This window comes from Plecotus auritus (genome assembly GCF_963455305.1).
Source record: "Plecotus auritus genome assembly, chromosome: 6".
NCBI lineage: Eukaryota > Metazoa > Chordata > Mammalia > Chiroptera > Vespertilionidae > Plecotus > Plecotus auritus.
In genome coordinates, this window is record NC_137773.1 from 51,743,585 (window position 1) to 51,764,390 (window position 20,806).

At 40.6% G+C, this 20,806-nt stretch overlaps 1 protein-coding gene across 1 annotated transcript; it reads left to right on the plus strand.

Moving 5' to 3' along the window:
* Nucleotides 1-5,800: 5,800 nt before the first annotated feature.
* On the plus strand, nt 5,801-15,324 carry RAB33B (RAB33B, member RAS oncogene family). Its single transcript, XM_080671752.1, has 3 exons — nt 5,801-6,011; nt 6,260-6,512; nt 12,535-15,324. Exons 2-3 carry the CDS (start codon nt 6,264-6,266, stop codon nt 12,973-12,975), a joined length of 690 nt encoding a protein of 229 aa, XP_080527878.1. The 5' UTR covers nt 5,801-6,011; nt 6,260-6,263; the 3' UTR covers nt 12,976-15,324.
* The last annotated feature ends 5,482 nt before the right edge of the window (nt 15,325-20,806 follow it).

Consider the following 20,806-nt stretch of genomic DNA (forward strand, 5'->3'; position numbering starts at 1 on the left):
CTCCTGGTTTATAGGTCGACGCTCAACCACTGAGCCACACTGGCCAGGCTGTTTTGTTTTTTTAAATGTTTTTATTGATTTGAGAGAAACATCTCAATTGGCTGCCTCCTGCATGCCTCCTACTGGGGATCAGCCCAAAACCAAGGCATGTGCCCTGACCGGGAATCAAACCAGCAAATTCTTGGTGCATGAACGACACCCAACCAGTTGAGCCACACCGGCTGGGCTAAAACTGCTTTTGATGGTATCATTAAACTACCGTAAGAAGTGGGAAGAAGATGCCCTAGCCGGCTTGGCTCAATGGATAGAGCATGGGCCTGCAGACTGGACTGAAGGGTCGTAGGTTCGATTCCGGTCAAGGGCATATGCCTGGGTTGCAGGCTCGATCCCCAGTAGGGGGCGTGCACGAGGCAGCCGATCAATGATTCTCTCTCACCATTTATGTTTCTGTCTCTCCCTCTCCCTTCCTCTCTGAATCAATTTAAAAAAAAGGGGGGGGGGAGTGAGGTCCTTTTCAGACAAATTTTAGATGCGTATGGGACATGTAAAAGTCCCATTAAGATGTGTAGTTGGCAGCTAGATATGGGTGTGAAACCTAGAATACTGGTGATTGAAAAGTGAGTTGTGAGTGGTGTGTGTGGCCTGGATAAGACTGCTCAAAGAGGATGAGCAAAGATGACACAATTACCAACAGAAGCAGGTAGAGGAAGAGAGGCTAACGAGACCAAGAAATAGTAAAAAAGTACAAGTAGATGATAACAGTATTGAGGAATCTAAGTTTGTTTTTTTAATATATCTTTATTGATTTCAGAGAGGAAGGGAAAGAGAGAGAGAGAGAAATAGAAACATCAGTGATGAGAATCACTTATTGGTTGCCTCCTGCACGCCCCCACAAGGGATCAAGCCCACAACCCAGGCATGTGCCCTGACCGGTAATTTAACCGTGACCGCCTGGTTCATAGGTCGATGCTCAACCACCAAGCCACACCGGCCAGGCCAAAGTGTTTTTTAAAAAATCTTTTTATCCCAAGTATTACATATTTCCCTTTTTTTCTCCCATTGACCTCTTATAACCCATCCCCACCCCAGGCTTCCATCACCCTATTGTCTGTGCCCATATATGCATACAAATTCTTTGGTTGATCTCTACCTACCTCTGCCTTCCCTCTGAGATTTGACAGTCTGTTCCATGCTTCTATGTCTCGGGATCTATTTTGTTCAACAGTTTATTTTGTTCATTAGATTCTACATATGAGTAAGAACATGTGACACTTGTTTTTCTCTGACTGGCTTATTTTGCTTAGCATAATACTCTCCAGGTCCTTCCATGCTGTCTCCAAGAGTAAGATATACTTTTTTTATTGCTGCATAGTATTCCATGGTGTAAATGTACTACAGCTTTCTTATCCACTCATCTACTGATGAGCACTTGGGCTGTTTCCAGATCTTAGCTATTGTAAATTGTGCTTCTATGAACATAGGAGTGCATACATTCTTTCTGATTGGTGTTTTGGGTTTCTTAGGATATATTCCTAGAAGTGGGATCAATGGCAGGTCCATATTTAATTTTTTAAATATAGTTTATTGATTTTTTACAAAGAGAAAGGGAGTGAGATAGAGAGTTAGAAACATTGATGAGAAACATCAATCAGCTGCCTCCTGCACACCCCCTAACTGGGGATGTGCCCACAACCAAGGTACATGCCCTTGACCGGAATCGAACCTGGGGCCCTTCAGTCTGCAGGCCGACGCTCTATCCACTGAGCCAAACCAGTTAGGGCCCATATTTAATTTTTATGGAAACTCCAAACTGTTTTCCATAATGGCTGCATCAGCCTGCATCCCCATCAGCAGTGTACTAGAGTTCCCTTTTCTCTACATCCTTGCCAACACTTGTCATTTGTTGGTTTGTTGATGTAGCCATTCTGAAGGTGTGAGGTGATACCTCATTGTCATTTTAATTTGCATCTCTCTGATGATCAGTGAATAAGCATATTTTCATGTGTCTTGGCCATCTGTATGTCCGCTTTGGAGAAGTGTCTATTAGGTCCTTTGCCCATTTTTTATTGGATTGTTTGTCTTTCTTTTGTTAAGTTTATGAGTTCCTTATATATTTTGGATATTAACCCTTTAGCAGATGTATTATTGCCAAATATGTTCTCCCATACCATGGGCTCCCTTTTCATTTTGTTGATGGTTTCTTTTGCTATGCAGAAGCTTTTTATTTTGATGTAGACCCATTTGTTTATTTTCTCTTTGTTTCCCTTGCCCTAGGGCAGTGGTTGGCAAACTCATTAGTCAACAGAGCCAAATATCAACAGTACAACGATTGAAATTTCTTTTGAGAGCCAAATTTTTTAAACTTAAACTTCTTCTAACGTCACTTCTTCAAAACAGACTTGCCCAGGTCATGGTATTTTGTGGAAGAGCCACACTCAAGGGGCCAAAGAGCTGCATGTGGCTTGCGAGCCGCAGTTTGCCGACCACTGCCCTAGATGTATCTGTAAACATATTGCTATGAGAGATATCTGAGATTTTGCTGCCTATGGTTTCTTCTAGGATTTTTATGGTTTCATGTCTTACATTTAAGTTTCTTTTAAGTCTCTTAGCCATTTTGAGTTTATTCTTGTGTATGGTGTAAGTTGGTGGTCTAGTTTCATTTTTTTTTGCATGTATCTGTCCAACTTTCCCAACACCATTTATTGAAGAGACTGTCTTGACTCCATTGTATGCTCTTGCCTCCTTTGTCAAATATTAATTGAGTATAATGGCTTGGGTCAATTTCTGGGGTCTCTTCTTTTTCTCAAAGATTGGGGTCTCTAGGGCCAAACTCAAGATACCACGTATTTGGTAACATTTTACAAGTCTGAATATCAAATATTGGTAGTGATGTTGAAAAACACAGGAACTTTCAGACCCTGGGAGTAAAACTGATCGCCATTATAAGGTTACTTGGGAATATTCTTTTACTAAAATTAAACGTGCATATCTTATGAACCAGCAATTTCACCCTGTAAACATTCCTACACATTTCCCAGAGAGATGTGTCAGAATGTTCATCACAGTATTGTTTATAGCAGTGGTCGGCAAACACATTAGTCAACAGAGCGGCAAACCGCGGCTCACGATCCACAGTTTGCCAACCACTGGTTTATAGTAATGAAATTTGAAAATAAAAGGCAACATGAAAATGAATAAATTGTGCCATATTCATTTAATGGAGTGCTGTACAGTTAAAATGAATAAGCTGGCAACAAGTGAATTGAGGAGTACCCTCCAAAACAGTGGTGAGCCAAAAAAAAAAGTTAAGTTAGATGGCATATTGTATATCTTGTATATAAATTTTTGAAAAATTTAAAACAATACTAAGTATGGTTTAAAGTAAAAGTTTAAAAATAGACTTGGGAGTTTTATTTATTTATTTATTTTAAAATATATTTTATTGATTTTTTACAGAGAGGAAGGGAGAGGGATAGAGAGAAACATCGATGAGAGAGAAACATCCATCAGCTGCCTCCTGCACATCCCTACTGGGGACGTGCCCACAACCAAGGTACATGCCCTTGACCGGAATCGAACCTGGGACCTTTCAGTCCACAGGCTGACGCTCTATCCACTGAGCCAAACCAGTTTCGGTAGACCTGGGAGTTTTAAACAAAATTCAGGGCAGTGGTTCTTTATAGGGAAGGGAGAAGCATGTAGTTGGCCTATAATTTTTATTTCTTAAAAAACATGGTTGAGCCCTAACCGGTTTGGCTCAATGGATAGAGCGTCGACCTGCGGACTGAGGGGTCCCAGGTTCGATTCCGGTCAAGGGCATGTACCTTGGTTGCGGGCACATCCCCAGTGGGGGGTGTGCAGGAGGCAGCTGATCGATGTTTCTCTCTCATCAATGTTTCTGGCTCTCTATCCCTCTCCCTTCCTCTCTGTAAAAATCAATAAAATATATTAAAAAAAAAAAAAAACATGGTTGAGGTAAATGCAGCAAGGGTTAAGAAGATTTGGTGTTTTTGTTAATTTTGAGTTTATATGGGATACTTTTAAAAAAGTAAAACAAATTTTTTAATCTTCCATTGAAAAAGTAGGTGGACAAAAATACTAAATACTAATTCACTCAGAAACTACAATTGAAACAAGAGCTACTTATTTTTTTATACTCTCCCAAAAGGTCAAGGGCACTTTTACTGATTTATCGAGAATGAGAAGATGCAAAGCAAGAGGAAGAGTACCAGGATGTGTAGTATCAGTTTTCAGGAGGAAAAGAGGTTCCAATAATATCTAAAACGTTCTCTACCCTTTATAATTTTCATAGCCCTCATATGTAGGTATTATTTCTCTTCTTTACAGATGAAGGTATGTGTCTTGGAGTCTTAAATGACTTGCTAGAGTTTTTTGGATTTTTAATTAGGAAGCCCTTCATCAAATTAGTGGTAGAGAGCCAGGCCAAAGTACCCGTGTGTACCTTTCCCTGTGTTGCTTCTCCCATTGTCAGCTGGGTGTTCATGGTCAGAACTGTGGATGTTAGAGCAGGAACTTGAACCCAGATTTTTCGTTTCAAGGCAAACCAAATGCTTTGTTCCTGGATCCCGTTATTCTGCCTGGAGAGCTATTACTGAAGTTAAATGCCTTGTGCTATTTACCACTTCCTTAGAAGAAAAAATTGTTGAAATGGCATTTTCTAACCCATGTGTTTCTAAAGTATGTGTTTTTACATTACTTGTCTATTCCTTCTTAATTATTCAACATACTTTATGCTGACACTGCTTTATGTCTCAAAACTATCTTTTTTCTCCCCATGACCTCCTGTTAATGCCAGCATTTGGACTTCCTTTTACATTGGGGAAGTGGATCTTTAAGATGGTGAAGTATCTAAGATCATTTACCAATTCTATGAGTTAGAAACTACCATCGCCATATCCCTGAGGGAAAGACAGTGCCCTGCAGGATAAACCACTATGACGGAAAAGAGCCAGCTGTAAAGTCCAAGAGGTGTATGTTACAGATGTACTGATTATTAGAGTTTGCCAGGCCATCTTGCTAAAGTAGTATAATTGGAAACCAAGAAAACAGGGTGTATCTCCACTTAGCTTTCACCCCAACTACAATGTTATATGCTTCAGGCCAAAGAGTGAGTAAAATGAGGGACAATAGTACCATTACTAAAAACTATTATAAACTCACAAACTCTAATGTTTATTAGACTTTGCTTTGAACTGTGAATTTTAAAAATGAGCAAGAAGACTTTTTAAATTTACCCACTTAAAAAAACTCGACTCTTCCTAGTAGAATCTCCTTCAACTATCAAATCTGGAGGTTCTGGGATTATTCAATTAAGAAAAGTAACATATACTGCAGTTACATGACAGTCTCTCCAACTGCAAGCTGAAAATACAAAACTCATAACCAACCATGACCAGTGTCTACAGTGACTTTTCCATAAATGGTGCTAAACTGTTTATAATTGGTAAAGGGTTCAAATTGACAATCCTTACAGAAGAAATTTCTCCACTAATTTATTCGTCATTTGCTGAATAACAATGAGCTTTCAGTCTACAGTCGAGTTGACAACCCCACCCGCTCCAGTCCCGGTCGCTGTCCCAGACAGCGTGGAGGAGGCGGGGGCGGGGAGCGCAGCCGACGCCCCCAAAGGCAGGCCCGGGACCGCGCCTCCACCTGCACGCCCCGGGAAACCCCAGCAACACACCGACGACTGCGTCCCACTCGGCGCCCGAGCTTCGCGACCACCTTGCAGACCCGCCCCAGGCGCACGCCCACGGCTGAAGCGGCCCTTCGCCCTCTCGCGAGAGAGCCGGGCGGTACCTCCTTCCTCTCAGCAGTCTTTCTCTCCCCGCCCCCAGACTGATTGCGCGGCTTCCTCCGGAGGGCGGAGGCTTTGGACGTGGCGGGGCCAGGCCAACCAGGGTGCTGGGCCTGGGCCGCCCCGCTTGGCCCTCGGCAGGCTGGCCTTGCGCGCCGCGGTCAAGTCCCCGACAGGACCCGAGCCCTCCCAGGTAGACGGGCGCCGGCCCTGGTGTCGCTGGGGTGGAGCCGCGGGCCGGGCGGTGGGCGCCTCACCTGCACGGCGGGGGCGGCGGCAGGTGCGCACGCGCGCGCCCTGCCTGGGGCGTGACGGCTCCGGCGACGTTGCGCAGCGCAGCGCAGCCGGCGGGCTGAGCGCGCTCGCTCGCTCGCTCTTGGTGGCGTAATTTCCCAGCGGGTCTGCATCTCCTTTCCTCCGCCTCCGTTTGGGGCGGGTCAGGAGAATGGCTTCGGAGATGGAGTCGTCGCTGGAGGCGAGCTTCACGTCCAGCGGAGCACTGTCAGGGTCTTCAGTGTTCCTGCCGCCGGCGCGCTCCCGCATCTTCAAGATAATCGTGATCGGCGACTCCAATGTGGGCAAAACGTGCCTGACCTACCGCTTCTGTGCCGGCCGCTTCCCCGACCGCACCGAGGCTACAATCGGGGTGGATTTCCGAGAACGAGCAGTAGAGATTGATGGGGAGCGCATCAAGGTGAGCAGATGGAGGACCGTCACAGAGGAAGGACTCCGGGATGACATGTGCCCCAACCCCACGTGTGGGTTAAAGCCTGGCATCGTTTCACATGCTTACGTGGAGACTGGAGTTGGGGATTGGAAGGATTTGTATATAGCAAACTACTAAGGCAGTGCTTCTCCAACTTTAATGTCATGCTAATTACACAGGGATTTTTAAAATTTTTATCTTTAAAGGCAGATTCTGCTTGCTAAGGTCCCAGGTGCTGCAGATGCAGCCAGCCCGGAGACCACACTTTGAGTAACAAGAGTGTAGGGGGCATTGTCCACTGACTAATTGTCAGTGTCTTATGTGCTGGGAACCAGTGAAGTCAGACGAAAGAAATTTCTCAAGCATGGAAAATTCATTTAATAAATATGATTTATTAAACAGTCATCTGAGCGCTTCCTGAGATTGTGGCAGTAAAGCCCTGTTGCCTTTGAGAAGTGCTTTGCATCCAGTTTTGCTACAATAGTTTCTGTATAACCGTGAGTTATTTGGAAAAACCTGTTTTCTTGCAGAAATATTCTTTGCATGATTGTTCATGCTTGGGTGCCAGAAGCACATTCTTGGTGCCACCCTCTCCCAATTCTTCTTCAATTCTTTTTGGTGGCTCCTGAGACTAGGGACACAGAAATAGTGGAGAAGGCAGAAAGCCCAAGGCCAAGACTGGGATTCTGAGGAGCTGGAATAGGGCATTGGAGAACGAGGCTCAGGGACAGGGCCAAGGCCTCCTGATGGTATAAACCTTACACACACTTCTTCATTGCAAGCCACCACCAACTCCTCAGCCATCTAAACCACCCCTTAAAACATGTGGACCCTAGGAACTGCCTTGCTTTCCTTATACTACCTTTACTTTTTTGCTTTAAGTTAGAATGTTCATCTTTGCCTCAATTCCCCATTTGCGGGGGAGGGGGGGGGCGCGGGATAGGCTCTGTACTGCATTCCTTATCCCACATCCTTGAAGTGTGAACAATTTATTTTTTTAGTTCCCTAACCATTGTCCTACTCCTCACCCCCAAAGGGTTTGTTTAAAATGCTAATTAGGGTAAAGGAGAAATAGGATTGAAAACAAATCAGCTTTCTACACATCCTTTTGCTGTTTCATTTTCACTTTAACTTTTCATTGTCCCATTGAAGCTGCCAGTGATGGTCCTTTGGGTGCACTGTATTAGGGAGTTAAGAAAGATTTGGATGCACTGCAGAGGAAAATACAGAATAAGGAGGGGCTGAATAGTTTTCATCAGAATTCGGTTAGGCCCAGGAACCTGTGAGAAAATAATGGGGCATCCGAGGTTTCAGAGGGAGTTTGGTTTGGAAGAAGCAGGAATTCTGGGAGAAAGTGCATGGGCTTTGGAGCCCAGCTCACTTGGCCCAAATCTGAACCTGAGAAAGGGTAACAATGAGCTGTGTTCTTAGTAGGGTGACAGCTTTGCCCGAGACTACTGCAGTTTTAGAACTGGAAGTCCCAAATGCCTCAAATCCCCTTAGTCTCAGCGAACTGGGATAGTTGGTTACTCTAGTCCTCAAAGCAGGTTCCTTATCCTTCAGAATCTATTTTCTGCAAATGATACGGTATCAGGCTGGTGAGGACTAGATGAACCATCAGTTTTATACTTGGTAATCTTTTTTTGTTGTTGTTAATTCTCACCCAAGGATATTTTTCCCTTTTTAAAAAAATTTTGTTTTTTTAAAATATATTTTATTGATTTTTTACAGAGAGGAATGGAGAGGGATAGAGAGAAACATCGATGAGAGAGAAACATCGATAAGCTGCCTCTTGCACACCTCCCACTGGGGATGTGCCCGCAACCAAGGTACATGCCCCTGACCAAAATCGAGCCTGGGACCCTTCAGTCCGCAGGCTGATGCTCTATCCACTGAACAAAACCGGCCAGGGCTAAAAAAAATTTTTTTTTGAGAGAGAGAGTAGAAGCGAGGGGAGTGACAGAGAAAAAGAGAAACAGATTTAAGAGAGACACATCGATTGGTTGCTTTCTGCATGGGCAACAACCAGGGCCAGGGATAGAGCCTGCAACTGAGGTAAGTGCTCTTGACCGGAATCAAACCCAGAACCCTTCAGTCTGCAGGGCTTTTTTTTTTTTTTTTTAAATATATTTTATTGATTTTTTTTACAGAGAAGAAGGGAGAGGGATAGAGAGTTAGAAACATCGATGAGAGAGAAACATCGATCAACTGCCTCCTACACACCCCCTACTGGGGATGTGCCCGCAACCAAGGTACATGCCCTTGACCGGAATCAAACCTGGGACCCTTCAGTCCGCAGGCCGACGCTCTATCCACTGAGCCAAACTGACTAGGGCCATAAGTTGATAATCTTCCCTGGTGGTTTCACATCATTATTCCTCTCTGTCGCCATCAATTCTGAAGCTGTGTAACTAGAGAGTGAAGCAGAGATAAAGCAGGGCATAGGCAGACAGCTGAAGAGGAGAGAAATTCCCCCCAAATGGAAGCAGGATGTTTTTAAAAAATAAGTACAGGGCCATAGCCAGTTTTCTCAGTGGTTAGAGCCTCAGCCCTCCAACTGAAGGGTCCCAGGTTCCATTCCAGTCAAGGGTGCATACCTCAGTTGTAGGCTCAATCCCTGGTTGTAGGCTCATTCCCCAGTCCTGGTTGGGATGAGTGCAGGAGGCAACCAGTTGATGTATCTCTCTCACATCAATGTTTCTCTCTCTCTCCCCCTCCCCCTTCCTTCCACTCTTTCTAAACATTAATGGAAAGCCCAACCAGTACAGCTCAGTAGTTGAGCTATTAACCAGCAGGTCATGGTTTGATTCCTGTCAGGGCACATGCCTGGGATGCAGGCTTGATCCCCAGTGTGGGGCATGCAGGAGGCAGTCGATCAATGATACTCTCTCATCATTGATGTTTCTCTTTCTCTCCCTTTCTCTTACTCTCTGAAATCAATACAAAAATATATTTCAAAAGTCAAGGGAAAAATATGCTGGGGTGAGGATTAACACAACAACAAAAATAATAAGTAAAGAGAAGGGAGGCAGGGGAGGAGTTGAGATTTGATGGCCCTTTACCTGTTTCTGGATTGCCTTTTATACTGTAAGATCACAGATGAATCAGGTACAAATTTAAGAGATACTTAGCATTGAAAAAATATAAAAAATGTCCAGTGTATGAAGTTGAGTACTTTACGGGGATAAGTGCTGGCAGTGATAAGTAAACCAGGGCCACTGTGTGATGAATATGGGAGCATGAATATATTTTTATTGGTCTCAGAGAGGAAGGCTGCCTCCTGCACACCCCCTACTAGGGATCAAGCCCTCAACCTGGGCATGTGCCCTGATCGGGAATCGAACCATGACCTCGTTCATAGGGCGACACTCAACCACTAAGCCACCTCAGCCAGGCATGTTAAATAATTGTAATTGTGGAATGGAAAATTTTCAGAGAACATGTTTTATAGCAGTGACATTTCAGGAAATGTCATAAAGTCTATATTTGTTCATCTGTTCCTAAGTACTGTATACAGGGTGTCCCCAAAAAATGTATACACACTTTAACAGTTGATTTCTATTACATTTTGAAAATGTATTTTAATAAACACTGCCTTTATAATTATTCAAAGTGTGTATACATTTTTTTGGGACACCTGTGTATGTATGATTAATAGAGGGAATCCAGGGGGAGACTCAGTATGTCCCTTTACTTGCTTTTCTATCTGCCTTCTCTCCTTTAGTAGTAGTCTCTTAACTTCAGCTGTCACTTCTACTACTAAGATAACTTCAGATCTTTGATTGGGCCAGACCTCTCTCCTTCTCTGTCATTCGCATTTCCTATTGTCTTCTAGACATGGCTATTTGGATAACCCTCCTTTGCCTCAAATGTCTGAAGGAATCCATCTTTTCTGGCAAATCTGCCTCTCCTGTTTATCCTCAGTATCACCCAGGGGAAGAAAGAAGGTGACGGCTAAAGGGCATAGGGCTTCTTTCTGGAGTGATAACATCTTCTGGAATTAGATGATGATGATAATGGCACAGCCTGGGGAATATACTAAAAACCACTGAGTTGTATATTTTAAAAGGGTAAATCTTACGATATGTGAATTCTATCTCAGGTGGTTTTGTTTTTAATTTAAAAAGCATACTTCAAACTGTATCTTTAACATTTTGAAAGATATTTTGGAAATAATGTGGATGACTCATATAAAAGCTGTCCAAAAAAATTGGAGCTGATCTTTTCTTTTTAATAGCATTTTCTGTGGCTCAGGTATTCAAAAGTGATATCATCAATGAAGAATGATTTGTAATGTTTGAAGCATAGTCTATAAGTTCTTTTTAAAAGCCCACGAAAAGGAAATATACCCAAATATTAACAATGGTTATCTTTAAGGCAATTTCCCTCTTTATTTCTATCTTATGATGTTTTCTCTGTATCTCTTTTACATCCTTGAAACATTTTAAAAAAATTACACAGAATTTAGACCTGCCTCGAAGAACTGTGCAAGTCCTCCGTAAATGTAAGTAATGAGGAGGATGTTGATCCCTAAGGCAACCTTTGTTTGTTTTATTTTGGGATGGGATTGACTCACCCATACTCCTTTTCCCATCAGTCCTGCTCAAAACTCTAATTACATCAAGATATCTGGGAAACAAGAGGTGGGAAATAATGACTTCATACTTTATTGGAGAGCCATAAAAGTAATTACTAAGTTAAGGAGGCATTTACTAAGGACCATTTACAATATCTCCTCGGTTGTTGCTCTATGAGAAGTCACCGGTTTAGGCTTCCAGTCCATACTTTGAATATCTATAAATTGTACACATCGTTCAGTTAAAAGTTATTTAAGCAAATATGATTCTAGTATTTTCTACTGTGACCAGTAAATCCTCATCATTTACTAGTAACTCCTCTTTTTTATTTTTTTAGGAAATAAACAAAGGCAGGATAATTCAGTGTTTTGAGATAAGAACACATGATTTATATTTAGTTTTAGATAAAATTTCCTCAATTCCCCCATATTTCCACTAGGAGATAGTGTAATAGTTTTGTTGGTAGAGATGTTTGGGATCAATAAGTAATCTTACAGATTTAAAAAAATTTCAAGAGGGCCTGGATTTCATAGAATGTATATATTTGTTAATTTGGGGGCGGGGGGGAGGGAGGGAGCAGGAAAAAGGGAAGGAAGAAAGAGAGAGAGGGCCGAAACCGGTTTGGCTCAGTGGATAGAGCGTCGGCCTGCGGACTGGGGGGTCCCGGGTTCTATTCCGGTCAAGGGCATGTGCCTTGGTTGCGGGCACATCCCCAGTGGGAGGTGTGCAGGAGGCAGCTGGTCGATGTTTCTCTCTCATCGATGTTTCTAACTCTCTATCCCTCTCCCTTCCTCTCTGTGAAAAATCAATAAAATATATTTAAAAAAAAAAAAAAAGAGAGAGAGAGAGGAACATTGATGTGAAAGAGACACATCAACTGGTTGCTTCCTGCCCTTGCCCCAACTAACTGAGGGTGGGGAGCAAGCCACAACCCAGATACATGTCCTTGACCTGGAATTGAACCTGTGACCCTTTGTGGGGGGCCGATGCTCTAACCACTGAGAAACACAGGTCTGGACAAGTCTACTCCTTTAAATTAGCCTTGTGAAAGATAGACAAGGGTATATAGTAACCAAATTTATAGCAATTAGACACTTATGTTTGTTAAAGTCTGATACAGTTTTATCTTAATATTTTAAAATTTAATTTTTAAGTAAAATTTTATCCAGTCAGATCTGATTCACTGAGATTTAAATGCTCAATGGAAATATTTGTTCCGTTACTTTCGTACAAATTACGAGGTTTGTAGACTTAGCATCATGAAATGTAGATCCCATAAATAACACAGAAAAGGCATTATGGAAGGGAATTAAATAGTATAAGTGAAGAAGTACTAAAGACTATGCAGTGACTCAGATTTACAGTATGAATCATTGGAATGAAATTTCCTCTTTGAAATTGAAATTTCAGTTTCCTCTTTTTTTCATTTTCAGATCCAGCTATGGGACACAGCGGGACAGGAGCGCTTCAGGAAGAGCATGGTGCAGCACTACTACAGAAACGTGCATGCTGTTGTCTTCGTGTATGACATGACCAACATGGCTAGTTTTCATAGCCTGCCATCTTGGATAGAAGAATGCAAACAGCATTTGCTAGCCAATGATATACCACGGATTCTCGTTGGAAATAAATGTGACTTAAGAAGTGCCGTTCAGGTACCTACAGACTTGGCACAAAAATTTGCTGACACACACAGTATGCCTTTGTTTGAAACCTCTGCTAAAAACCCCAATGATAATGATCACGTGGAAGCTATATTTATGACCTTGGCTCATAAGCTTAAGAGCCACAAACCATTAATGCTTAGTCAACCCCCTGATAACGGAGTTACCCTGAAGCCTGAACCAAAGCCTGCGATGACGTGCTGGTGCTAAGTAACAGTCTTTATGATACTGTTGAATTTTGACTAAAGAAACACTTTCGAAGTATAACAGTGATAGTCGTAAGATTTACTCTCAAATATAATGGATCATCCTGGCACGTCACTGTTTATCACCGTCATGCTCACTTCTGTATTTGGTCTTTACGTAATCAGGATTGTCACTGACAACACAAAAAAAATGTTGGTTTTCAGGTGAGGTTGAAAATGAAGCAAAGGTAGGATGATCAGAACATCTTTCCATTAGAGCCCAGTGAAGGAGACTTCAGGTGAGAGCACCATGGAGTTTCAGAGTCAGTGACTGTTCACTCCTGTGTTCCTGAGATTGAAAAGAATAGTAAGGGTTTAGTACACACTTCATGGTGTGTCATTTGAGTGGGAAGTATTCTCAGTAGGATCCAAACTTGTATTTGCCACTCCCTGGAGTTCTCTTTCTGTATTATTAGTGGATTAATTGTATTGTTATTGGTACATTTTTAGAGCCAAACTTTAGTTCCAGTGGGAGGAGAAGGCATAGAATGTTTTCTGGGTCTCAATTCTTAAAGGACTTTCCCAACAGTTCTAGATACTTAATATTTCTAATCAATGCCAATTCTACAGAGATCGTTGTTATTTTTAAGAGTAATTTGAATTGTTTTCTTACTAAATTCTATTAAACTACACAAAAACAAGTCAAATTCTAGTGCAAATGAAGTGACATAGGTGCTTTATATTTTATTATGAAATCTTTAAACAGTGAAAAAAGGAATCGAAAGCATACGAGGAGTTGTAACTTGGGGGGAATATAGGTAAATATGGTTCCTGGCTATCACAGGAGACTTATTCTTAGCTTTTAGTAATTTCAGGATGTGTCTCTGGCATAGCATCTCCTGCTTCCCCCACCCCCAAACAACTTAATGACTCAAGGCTGAATTAACAAGTCATCTTCCATTTGGATTGTAGCTCTGAGAATACACCTCTAAATGCTATGAGTGCACATATATTCCTGTAATAGTATTGTGTTACAGTACATCCATTTTTAAAATCTTTAAATTTTATGGCCACAACATGCTGTTCCTCCTCAGTATAAAAATCAAGTTAGATATTGAAAAAAATCTTGTTTATCCCTCAGTGGGGCAAAGAACATGTCAAAAGTTTTTTTATCCTAAATATTTTCACTTTGAATTTAAGACTTTGCACATAGAAAATAGTAAACTTGCATATGAAACTATTACATGAATGGAATGTAAGCCATGAACTTTGACTGAAATGTGCACATTAGCTAATTCTGATAGATTGCTGTCCTTGATCATTTTAGAGAAATCAAGCCAAAAGATGATTGTACTTTTACAAATTTTCAGAATGTGGGAAACCAATTAAATATGTATCTAATCTAGTTTCAGATTTTTGTTTTATCATGGTGGTCCTAACTGGATAATTGAATTATAAAAATGAGATAATTATATTAAATGAACTAACTAAAAGTAATAATTATAGAAAATAATTGTTCAGTTTTAAATATTAGAGCTTAAGGAAATCAAGTTGGCTTTATTTGTGTTTAGAGAGATTAATGCATTTTTCTTATGTTAAAATTAAAAATGTTTTGACTTTATGTAAATTAGTGTTTGTAACTATTTTTATAGTGAAACAGTGACAACTGTAATAATTGTGATGGGTGTGATGTTTTTTTAAAGAAAGGAATCTGTTTATTGCTTTTCAAAACATTTTCTATAATGGGGAAAGAAAGTTTACAGACTTTCCAAGCACATTTATGTTTTTTCATTATGTTATGAACGTTTTTTTAAAAAGGAAATTAACTTTATTTCTTTTTTAAAAACTTAGTAGGACGTATTCTTTATAGTTCTGTGAAAGGATTTATTTTTTCACTTTAATATTTATTAATTTAAAGCTATTTGTATCTCATTTGTAATGATTTATTGTTTTAATTTTTTCTATGTATGTTTTGTCTTTTAAAAGAACTTACATCTTAATTGAATGGATAAAGCTTTTAGATATTTTCTAAGATGGTTATAAAATACTTCATGACTATTGAGAAATCACTTTCAAAATGGTGGCTATCAAACAACTATTAATTTTAAAGCACAAATCACACATTTTGTAACTCCTGTGTGAATTTATTTGAACTGTGACCTTTAATTGAAAACATCAAATATGTGTTGGAGAAGCCAATTTGAGAACACCAAAGGAAGCTAATCCAGAATTTAATGTAGTTAGCTATTGATGACAATGCTTTATTGACAGTGTACTGCTATGTTTCCTTATGAAATCTCAACTCAATACTTTTGTTTGGAATAATGTCACTGTAACATTTCCCTCATGAAGTTCAATAAACCAGCTTTGCTGTAAAGAAGTTGTGTTTCGTTTGGTGCCATTTAGATGACTCCCTGGTATCTTATGGCAGAGAAAGACTTAACCAACTAAAAGGTGGGCTAGACATTTTCTTTCACAAAATGGCATCATTCAAATTGTTCATCATTTCTGTAACAACAGGTTTCTGGGATGTATTTCATACTAAGGACTGCTACTTTAAGAATTAGTTTTATTTGTTTTTATTTTTTAATATTTTTATTGATTTCAGAGAAGAAGGAAGAGGGAGAGAGAGACAGAACAATGATGAGAGAGAATTACTGATCGGCTTCCTCCTGCACGCCCTCCACTGAGAATTGAGCCCGCAACCGGGGCATGTGCCATTTACTGGAATCAAACACAGGCTGACGCTCTATCAACCGAACCAAGGCAGCTAGGGCAAGAGTTAGTTTTAGAGAAACACACAATCTATCCCTTCCTGGTGACTGTCTGGAAATATTTCCATCTGCTGGTTTTTTTTTTTCTGAAATCTGTGTCACCTGTAAATGTGCTCCTATCTGAGCATTTTAAAAGTTAAATTTTCCACTGTTTCAAAATGTTTCGAACTAAGACTTACACTAGAGTTTGGATCTATTTGTTAAAATAATGCAGCCTGGCCAGCATGGCTCAATTGTTGAGTGTTGGCCTATGAACCAAGAGGTTATGGTTTGATTCCAGGTCAGGGCACATGCCCAGGTTGCAGGCTCAATCCCCAGTGTGGGGTGTGCAGGAGGCAGCCCATCAATGATTCTCTCTCATCATTGATGTTTCTACCTCCCCCTTCCTCTTTAAAATCAATAAAAAATATATTTTAAAAAAAATGTCAATGCAACATCCAGTTAGTTTTTAAGAATGAATTGGGAAATCTAGTAAATGAATTACAGTAAAAACCTTAGTGTAATAGGTGGGCAGGATTGAAAACTCCGTTTTCAGGTTTAATAAGGCCGGTTGATAATGTTCTTCTATTTGGACCTGAGGATCTTTATGAGGTCTTTTTCCACCCCTGTAACTTTGACAGTCATTAAATACAAGTATCAGCATACACTGGATTTAGAAATAGATCATGAAGTGTTAAATCAAGATTTTCAAAATAATGAAGCATATTTAATTCTCCCACTTTCATTCCATTTCTCCCTAGAACAGTGGTCCCCAACCTTCCTAATGCCGTGACCCTTTAATACAGTTCCTCATGTTGTGGTGACCCCCAACCATAAAATTATTTTCGTTGCTACTTCATAACTGTAATTTTGCTACTGTTATGAATCGTAAATATCTGATATGCAGGATGTGTTTTCATTGTTACAAATTGAACATAATTAAAGCATAGTGATTAATCACAAAAACAATATGTAATTATATATTGTGAAATATTTATTTCTAATTACAAATAAATGAAATTTTGTCTTGAAGCATGGTTTAGCATGGGTAACAGTCTTAATATAACAACAGTAAACTATGTTGCTACATTTTATGACAGTATGCGTAAAAAGCCAACGTCAGTGTGAAGATTGAGATTGCTTCCTTCTCACCAGATCAGAAATTCTCGGGGCAGTCTTTGCAAGAGCACAACGAAGATCATCTTCCACAACAAGTCTACTTCTGTATTTAGACTTGATAACCAACAAGCTGGAAAACCCTGTTTCACAAGGATATGTTGTTGGAAATGGAAGAAGGCGCAACACAGTCTCAGACAGAACAGGATATGACTGCAAACACTTGATCCCGAATTTTGTAACTGGCATTGTAGAGAAATCAGTTCTCGCTGCATCACTGTTAGTAAGTTCAATGAACTCCTCTTGTGCTGTCTCAGGAACATCTTCAACTTTGACTGTGAATGGGCTTCTGGCAAGTGCAAATGGGGTGTCAGGTAGATTTGGAAAGTACGATGAAATTTCGTCTGCAAGCCGAAACCGGTTTGGCTCAGTGGATAGAGCGTCGGCCTGTGGACTGAAGGGTCCTGGGTTCGATTCCGGTCAAGGGCATGTACCTTGGTTGTGGGCACATCCCCAGTGGGAGGTGTGCAGGAGGCAGCTGATCGATGTCTCTCTCTCATCGATGTTTCTAGCTCTCTATCCCTCTCCCTTCCTCTCTGTAAAATATTAATAAAATATATATATTTAAAAAAAAAAAGAAATTTCGTCTGCAAGCATGTGCAAGTGTTCTTTCACAGAAATTATCATTGTAATCCTTTTGTCTGGTTCAATGTCATGTTCTTCAAAGAAAGCAGATAAGGTAGGCAACATGTAAATTTTATTTTCATCTAATTTTTTTTGCCAAAGCTGAAGTTTCATTTGCAATGATCGGATCTTTTCAGACAAATCGAGGCATGTTGCATTTGGTCCTTGCAGTGATAAATTTAACTCATTCAAGATGGCAAAGCTGTCAACCAAGTAAGCTATTTTCTGCAGTTCACTTTTATCGCTGAAAACGTTTTGAGTTCATCACAAAGCTCAAAAACACGTTTTAAAACTTTTCCTCTCGACAACCATCTCACTTCAGTGTGAAATAGCACAACATTGTTCGATGCATCCAACTCGTAGCACAGTTGCGAAAACAGTCGACTGTTTAAAGTGCTCGCCTTTACAAAATTGACAGAACTTATGACGCTTTTCATTACTTCTTGTAACTCTTGTGGCAGCGTCTTTGTTGCTAATATTTGCCGATGAATCATACAGTGAGTCCCGGTGACTTTCGGTGACTCATTCAGTACCAAACGTTGAAATCCAGATCGACATCCTAGCATAGCTGGAGCACCATCTGTGCAAACACCACAAACCTTTTCCCAAGAGATCTTACGCTCTTTCAGAAATGAACCAACTGAGTCAAATACATCACGTGCAGTAGTTGTCGTTTCAAGAGGTTTGCAAAAAAATTCATCTTTAAAGTCGCCATCATTAATATAACTCACGTAAACCAGTAACTGTGAACAGTTTGCAACATCTCTAGATTCATCAAGCTGGATACTAAATATTGGAAGTGGAGTAGATTTAATTTCCTGGATTACCTGATCAAGAATATCAACAGACATGTCATCTATTCTTCTTCAGACAGTGTCATTAGATAAGGAAATTGCACTCAATTTCGTAACAAATTCGTCTCCGATCATAACTCGAACAATGTCTTTGGCCGCTGGCAATAGTAAATCCTCAGCAATGGTGTGAGGTTTCATAGCTCTGGCGATTCTGAGTGCCACCAAATATGAAGCTTCAACGGCTGCTACGTTTTGTTTGTGTTACTTGCCACCAGTGTCAAGTCTGGCTTTCTTGAGTCCATCAGCTTTGCTTCTAAAATAGTTGGTATCCTTGCCGGCAAAGCTCGGATGCTTGCTATAAAAATGGCATTTTAGTTTGTTTGGCTTCATAGATTTGGCTGATAGAACTTCACAACAAATAACACATTGTGGTTTCTCAATTCCTGCTGTAATTATTGAGGTAAAACCATACTGTAAAAAATCCTCACTATATTTTCTTAACATTCTTCTCTACACGATCCATTGTCATGGGATGGTTTGCTAATGGAAATAATATATAACAAAAGCTTTAATAATACAAAAGATGATACATGGCATAGTTCAGTCAATACAGTTCATTAAAGTTTCCTATGATTTACCATTCTCTGTGTTGTTTTTTTTACATACCTGTTACTATCATAAGGGGGCATTATTCACATCAACCACAGCTGAATATAAAAAGACTGATCAGCATCCAGATTAAGTTCCCATGGTACAGATTTTTGTTTTTTGCAGTAGTTGATGATTTTACAGCACATGATTTTACATTTACCCAGTAATTATAATTCATGAAGTGTCGTTTTACCTCCAATACTGCTGCTTTCAACACAGTAGCTGCTTTTAACAGAGTAACTGCTTTCAACACAGCAGCTGCTTTCTACACAGTAGCTGCTCTCTACACCGTAGCTGCTCTCTACACATGTGTGACTGGTCCGCATAAGTACATTATGGCACCAACCCTGTCACATACACCTGTATTTGTACGGGGTGTATGTGATGGGGTTGGCGCGATGATGTCATCACGCCCGGTACTGGTATGATGGTGTATCTGCATGTGGGCGGACCCGCCTGGAGACAGATAGAGGAGCGGTGTCTTGGTTCCTAAGACCATCGGAAATATGTGTTTTCTGATGGTCTTAGGCGACCCCTGTAAAAGGGTCGTTCAATCCCCAAAGGGGTCGTGACCCACTGGTTGAGAACAGCTGCCCTAGAATATTACTGTGGGAGGAGGGGGAACTACTTTCATTAATTCTGCTTCTAGGAGCCTTGATTTCATATAATAGGGTTTTTACATCTTCACAGTTAGCATCTAGCTTTTGATTCATTTGTCTCCTCCACAACCACCCTTTTCCCTAAAGTGTTCACCATTTGATGATCACTCATATCCTTAAGTGATTCCTCTTGACTCTTTAACAATTTGGCTCCAAGTGGTTTTAAGAGGAAAAACATTCCTGATGTGATGGTTGAGTCATGCTTCGTGGAAACGAGCAATTCATGCCCAGCACGATACCATAGCAGTATTGCATTCAGACTTTGCTGAGAACATGTGTCTTCTGGGAGTTTTGTTATATGAAAGTAAAAATGAAGTCACTCTGCTTTTAACTCCTTTGCTAAGCTTAAAAAAAAAGTCAATTCTTTATTAAAAAAACACACTCACTTAAAATACTTAAAATCCTCATTTTTCTCTTGAATCATCATGGCAAGCAAGGGTCATCCAATTCTACTAATTGAATCTCAGCAAGACCTCTACAAACCATGTTATGTCTCCCAGCCTCAGTTTCCCCATCTGCAAAATGGGGTCAGTAATAATACCTGTCTTTTTTTATGCCTTAAGACAATTATTAGGTTGACTTATACTAATGAAATCCTCTTGGAAGCATAAATAGGATTCCTTCAATTGAGAAAGTAGTGTCTAATACAGACTTCTTCACTTTCTATTGTATTTTTGTCTTATGAGAGCAATCATCCCTAAATTTCCTATAGCCAGAGTAGGTTTTATGAATTGAATTTAAATTAGATACTTATGATTTCAGATATCTTCCACAACAGAAACAAAACAAAAAGCTACCAAACTCTTCCAATTGTGGGTCCCCACCTGGAGTTTCTGACCAGTGCGGCTTCTCAGATCACGTCTTGTAACTACTGTCTTAGAGCCTCGTCCTCTTAGAGGGGACCCACTGAGGCTGGGCTGCACCGGCAGGAAACCATTGTCTCCTAGAAGCAGCTTTTATCTCTCACCCTTTCCACCCTCTGAGCATCAGGACTCCTTGCTTCAGCCCAGGTTTTGGAACTTGGGCAATGGGAGCTGCCTCAAGGAGGCAGAGGTGTTTGTGGCTTGAAATCCATTTCTGTTTTGGAGGCCACAGGATGAGTCACCCTCTCCTATCTCCTGCTGCCGGCAAACTAGTTCTCTTGATCTGGTAGGCAGCTCTGCACCATGCCTAGGACCAAGGCAAATTCTGAAGACCTG